This window comes from Tasmannia lanceolata, unplaced genomic scaffold (assembly GCF_043159265.1).
Source record: "Tasmannia lanceolata isolate RefF3 unplaced genomic scaffold, GAP_Taslan_0.1 ptg000003l, whole genome shotgun sequence".
Lineage (NCBI taxonomy): Eukaryota > Viridiplantae > Streptophyta > Magnoliopsida > Canellales > Winteraceae > Tasmannia > Tasmannia lanceolata.
Window position 1 is genome coordinate 4738632 of NW_027518680.1, and position 6302 is coordinate 4744933.

The window sequence follows — 6302 nt, forward strand, 5'->3', positions numbered from 1 at the left end:
CGTCCGCCCGGTCTCGTTCAATCTCATTGATTTTCTTTAACTTTAATTCAACCATTGCTTTATTTCTTTATTTTATCCTGCACCTCAAAACGTCATCAGCCCCTGTTGACCTCAACAATTCTTCTTTGAATCCCAAACCCAGAAGAGCATGCTCACCTATTCTCTGTCTTAGAGGGCCAAGTGTTGGAAAAAAAAAAAGGAAAACAGTTGATAGGACTGCCTCTCATGGCATGATCTCTTCCTTCAAGTCCATCTTTCCCCGCCACCATCGTTGCAAACCCTCAATTTTATTTTATTTTTTGAGAAATGATGATATGAGTCATGTGAAAAGAGAAGGAGATGGAAATCATTTAGATTCTAAAAAAAAAAAAATCTGCAACTTCCCACATAAATAAGTGGGTTTGACGGCTGGTATTTTCACTCACAGCTTTTATGCAATAAACCTTGATTTGGTGATGGCACCCCCTTCCCCTATCATTTACCTTTTTTCCAATCCATATGATTTTGACGGTGGCACCTATTCCAATTCCTTTTCTTTTTCTACTTTCCTCTTGCCTTATCATATGCGAAAAATGCATACCCCCATATTTGATATGCACACATCCTCTTGATAAAAAAATAAAAATAAAAATAAAATTCCTTCCATTGTCCCAATTTTTCTTTTGCAAAGTTTCGTATTTGCCGCAAGCCATTAATGCCACCAATCTCTTCTTTGTTGCCCATTTCCGGCATTTGTCCATGGTCCGACATTGGTCCCATCGTGACCCATTTCTTACTCATGCCGGCATTGGTCCATAAGGACCCATTTCGGCATTGGTACATAGTGACCCATTTCTTGCTCATTCTGGCAATCTTGCTCATTCTGGCATTGGTCCATAGTGACCATTTTCTTGCCAATTCTGGCATCGGTCCATAGTGATCGACCATTTCTTGCCCATTCCGGCATCGGTCCATAGTGACCCACCCTTTTCTTGCCCATTCCGGCATCAGTCCATAGTGACCCACCATTTCTTGCCCATTCCGGCATTGGTCCGTAGTGACTCATTATTACTCGCCCATCGAGGCTTGAGTCTTCTCTAGGATCTATGATCCATTGGCTTTTATAAGCCTTCTTGGCGGCATATCAACAAGCGGCGTTTCATCAACAACATCAGGATATTATAACATCAAGAGATATTCATCATCCAAATTCGTCAGCGTACTCAAATCATAGGATTCTATTTTCCTATGGGAATTTCAAGTGGAGGTTTTTATTTTTCATATTGGGGATTTTTATTGTAATCAAACGTATATTGATTTTCAATCCATATACGTTTGAGGGTGCATGTTAGAATATGTGAGATCCACCGTTGGATTAGGTGTAGATCTCACTGTTAGATCTTCTTGTGGGAGATTAGGCAAGTTGGTTAATGAGGCAACCCACTAGAATAGGCAGCTAAATTTAATTAGTAAGCAGCTTGATCTCTTTCTATGTTTATCATGTATGTGCTCAATATAAGCACACCTTGAGCTCTATTGTAAATCATCCAAGATTAGTGAAAATCTCCAAAATTCTTCAGACGCCCTTGCAGAAATGGGCTGAAAGGGCGCCCCCATTTCCTTAAAAGGGCGGCAATGCATTTATTATATCTGCAAGTCAAAGTGTATTAAATGCACAACCGTCCTTTTAAGCCAATGGGGGCGCCCTTTCAGCCCATTTCTACAAGGGCGCTCTTCAATTCGGAATAACTCTTGAAAAAATAGGAGTTTAAACTGATGTTTTTCATAAGAGGGGAATGATATATGTAAGGACCCTCCACGTCATTTTAAAAGTCGGTTGAGAAACTGAATTCGGTTGTACTTAATGACGTGGATCTATTCAAGGGCCCTTCTTTAGCCATTGAATAAAGAGGGAGCTTGCATATATCATTTCTCTTTTCATAAAATTAGGCCACTAATTTTTCCACTAAGTTTAGACAACGAGACAAACTCTCTTTGTCTTTAATTAGTCATAGCTGTCAAAAGCTATTCCATTCTCAAATTGCACTCGACAGCCAATTTCTCATTATCTTTAATTATTTAACCAGCTGTCAAAAGTTATTACATTCCCAAATTGTTCTCAGCAGTCAATTAAAAAGAAAAGGACAAGGTGAGTTTGTCTCATTATGTAGTGCAAATGTTATTGTCCTAAAACTATTCTATTGATTAATTGTTGCGATCATCAGATCAAAATTCAACCAATATAAATAAGTGTGGCAAGATGTGGACCAACAGAGCTGATCCACATCTACAATAGATATTAGATATTTTTTGGGAAGTGATATATGCGCCCCTTTTGATCACCAGGAACACCCCCTGTCAGGGTTTGTGGCAATCAGGGCAGCCCATCTTTAGTCATTGATACACTGACAAGGGGGTGTTCCTGTTGATCAAAAGGGGCGGATATATCATTTCCCTAGTTTTTTTGCTTACATCCAATTGAGCACCTTTTGCAAACTGGACTCTCCTACGAAGTTACATTGGCCTACAACGAATAGACATCATTTACAACACACAATTCAAGGTAAAATAACCACCAACACCAGCCAAATGGCAATATTCTATATTCAACAGGATTACAGGAACTCGTCCTAATGGCAGAGGCTAATCAATAGTAGGCCCCGATAGATGAGTGGTTTGGATCTCATAACAATTGACTACTACTTGCAGCTTTGTATGTGAATACTTGAGGGCGGGAAGAGCGAATAAGGGATACTTTTATCATTTCGCAAATCAAATCAAGGTTTTCACAAGTGGTAATTTTCTCTTTTCACGTATAAGGATATTTTGGTCATCTGTGACTAAAAACAATCTACCATGGGTAATGACCTCACAAATTGATGGCAACACTAAATTTGTAAGATTCACTCGCCATGTCAAACACTAAATTTGGCGCACCGTTTGAAATAGTGTTTGAAACACCGTTTTGCCAAACGGCGTTTTCATGTTTGGTTGGCTAGATCAAAATGACGTTTTAAACGGCAAACGGAGGTATTGTGTGTTTGGTTGCAAATGCCCCAAAACGAAGTTTTAGTGGTAAAATGACCAAAAAGGGCATTATTTTAGGGAAGTTGCAGAGAGAGAGAGAGAGAGAGAGAGAGAGAGAGGAGGGGGTTAGGGCAAAAAAAAAGGGTGTAAAATGGATTTTGGTGAGGGCAAACACGTAAAAACCAACAGTCCAAAAACTCCGTTCAAAACGGCGTTTTGCAAACGGACCTCCCCCCTCAATTTGCAAAACGCCTTTTTGAGGGTTCAAAACGGTGTTTCAAACGACATTTCAAATGGTGGCTGCACACCCAAACACTCCCAAACGGCTGTTTGGCCCCAAAATGGTGTTTCAAACGCCAAACGGTGTTTTAAATAGTATGCCAAACACGGACTTAATTGTGGCCCCTCTTTTTTGAGTTGGCCATACATGTGGGACATGTGGCCCTTTTTTTTTAGTTGGCCGTTACGCGTGCATTTTTAATATCAATAAGTTTTGAAGCCATGACCTTTGCTCTGATATCATGTGAAACACTTAACCAATTATTTCTTAAGAGCCTGCTGGCACATTTGGCCCCTCTTTTTTTTTTTTTTTTTTAAGGGGTTGGCCATCACATGATGTTTGAACCAATGAAATGGATTGTTTCACATGGTATCACATGTACGGCTAACCCAAAAGAGGAACTCCAGGAAGAAAACGTGTGGCCTTGTCTAATACACCATCTTGCTTCTTCCATTGCCGCATTAGTTTTGGTTTTGAAAAAAAGATTTTGAAACAAAGAACAACGGTCAGTGCTTGATAAAATTTAATGTCAGAATTAAAAGCTTAATCCTAACTGGAAAATAAAAATTTTCAAATCACCACCTAGGGAAATGGCCTTGAGAGTTGAGACCAATGCACTGCGCTATATACATGTTCATGAAATAAAAATTGGTATTAAGTCGAGTTACGAAGTTGGAAGGTGTTAAGCACCAACTCTACGAGATTACAAATAGGTCTTTACTCAAATTGAAAGAATTTCTTGAGAATTGTTAGATTCCTTGAATAGGATATAAAATCTATGCAATAATAATGAAGGCGTGATAAAGACTTAGTAGAGAGGCCCATGAAATCAAAACTTGTTTCATAGAGTTTGAAGGTTTTAGGAACAGACCCCGCCTGATTACCAAGTATGTGAATTGAAACTAAGGAGGAACCAATTCATTGAATTTAAACATGGATCATTCAGGAAGCTTAAATTACAAAAAAGGAAATGATCTAACATACCATACTTTGAATACTATCGAAATCCTATGAAACTATCCTAGAGAATTTAAATTTCTACTTTGGACCTAGAATTCCTCTAGATATGAAAATCAAAATTCAAATACCTTGGAAATGCATGATTCACGGTAGATTACTAAATGCAATAATACGGACATAATTTAAATAAATTAAGCTGCAATAATACGGATGATATTGCCACCCATAAGTTTAGGCATTTCCATAAATAGTAGAAATACTCTCTCTCTCTCTCTCTAAAATCATATAAGTTTAATGACTAACCATTGCCCAAATCAAATAGAATTACAGATCCCAAACTATGTTCTTGTGGGAGTTTCTTAAAGAAAATAACACAGAGACAAAGCATTGGAAATAGTCATATACACACAATCAGCAATCATCACACCTTACAAATCATAAACCTGCTTGCCGGTGAACTTAACCTCGATCGGGCTGACGTTCTTCCCAATATTGCGGAAGTTCACGCCGACGCCCTGGCGACCCGGGTTCACCTTCTCAGGGTAGACCCCATCCTTAGGGTGGAGATACTGCACCTCTCCATTGGGGAACACCCTATAGAACTGGTACTTGATCTTGTACTTAGACCTCAGTCTAGTCCCAAGTGCTAAGCACTGTTCCTTCCTAGCCAACTTAAGCAAATTAGGCCCTTGTCTCATTATAGCTGCCCCTCCAGTTGGCATCTCAAATATTTGTTCCTTTGGGGACTCCCATGTGATCACATAGAATTCCTCCACCTGTGCCTTGCGTAGTAAGCCTCCGGTGCTACCGCCAAAGATCGGAGATGGGGTGTTTGGGTCCAATTCAGGTGGTGTGAAGCCCACCGGAGCCTCCGGTGGGGCCGTCTTCTCCTCCGTTGCGGATACTTTCACGTTCCGCGACATAGAGAGAGATCGAGGGCTCGCAAAAGGCATCGACACCGTTGATTTCCATGGGGCTAGAGAATGGGTGGTGGATTTTGGGGTGGAGAAGGTGGGGGTGAAAAAAGTTGCTTGGGTTGCCATGGCCATGGATGCTCTCTGGTTTGGTAAGGGTGAGAGTTCGGAACGGAGATCAATAGAGAAATTGTATGTCCAAAAGGGTAGGATTTTAGATGGGTGGTGGACATGAGATTGGATAAGAGGATATGGTTTGGACCAATGGGTGTGCGTTTTTAAATGCGTTGCCTTACCTACACCATGACTTTTTTTCAAAATGCTATCTCCACTCTTTTTGTTTGTCTTTTCCTAGTGCGGATCGAAATGCTGGGCAAAGGGTGGAAATACCATTTTCCCTTTGGTTGGCAGAATTTTCGTGAGCAAATACAGCTTATTTCAGTGGATGCATGAAATTAAGTATTTGGGAGATTCCAGGGAGTCTCCTGTGAGTCCAATGTTATATTGACAATAAAACAAAGAATTTTGCTGACATGGCACCCAAATGTTAAGCAAAATCTCCTCAATTGTTTTTGTGCAACCATACAAACTTGTCACTGCAAAAAGGCAAAACTCCTTATTCGGTAGGGGTGCAACTCGTGTCGGGTTGGGCCGGGTTGGCAACCCGACCCGACCAGGAGAACCCTTTTTTCCAACCCGAACTCGACCCAATCCGAATTCAATCCCACCCGACCCGACCCGACCCGAATTCAACCCGACCCTAAGCTTACAAAAAAAAAATGATAAAAAATGCCGGGTTTCATTCGGGCCTCGTTGCCCAAACCCCCAATCTGAACTTGACCTGAATTCAACCCGGGTTGGGAGAACTCAACCCGAGCTCAGCCCGACCTGAGTTGTGCCCCTGATTTTGGTTGTCACTATAGTTTGAAATTCTGTCTCCTGGTAGTTGTCTAAAAAAAAAAGCACATTAGCCTTAAAACAATGGTATTTTCGTCATTAACAGCGTGGTTTTATTTAACCCAAAACGAATGCTCATTTTGGGAAGATCTTCGGAAGGTCATGTTTGGTTGCCCAAACCCTCTTTGACAACAAAACATGTTTTAGACTTCATTATTAGCTTTTTTTCCTATGTGGCGCCTACG

The 6302-nt window shown here is 40.6% G+C and overlaps 1 protein-coding gene across 1 annotated transcript; it reads right to left on the minus strand.

The window, feature by feature from the left end:
• Nucleotides 1-4532: 4532 nt before the first annotated feature.
• On the minus strand, nt 4533-5394 carry LOC143848578 (photosystem I reaction center subunit II, chloroplastic-like). The gene has a single exon (XM_077357546.1). The coding sequence runs from the start codon at nt 5293-5295 to the stop codon at nt 4675-4677; it is 621 nt and encodes a 206-aa protein (XP_077213661.1). The 5' UTR covers nt 5296-5394; the 3' UTR covers nt 4533-4674.
• Nucleotides 5395-6302: the final 908 nt, after the last annotated feature.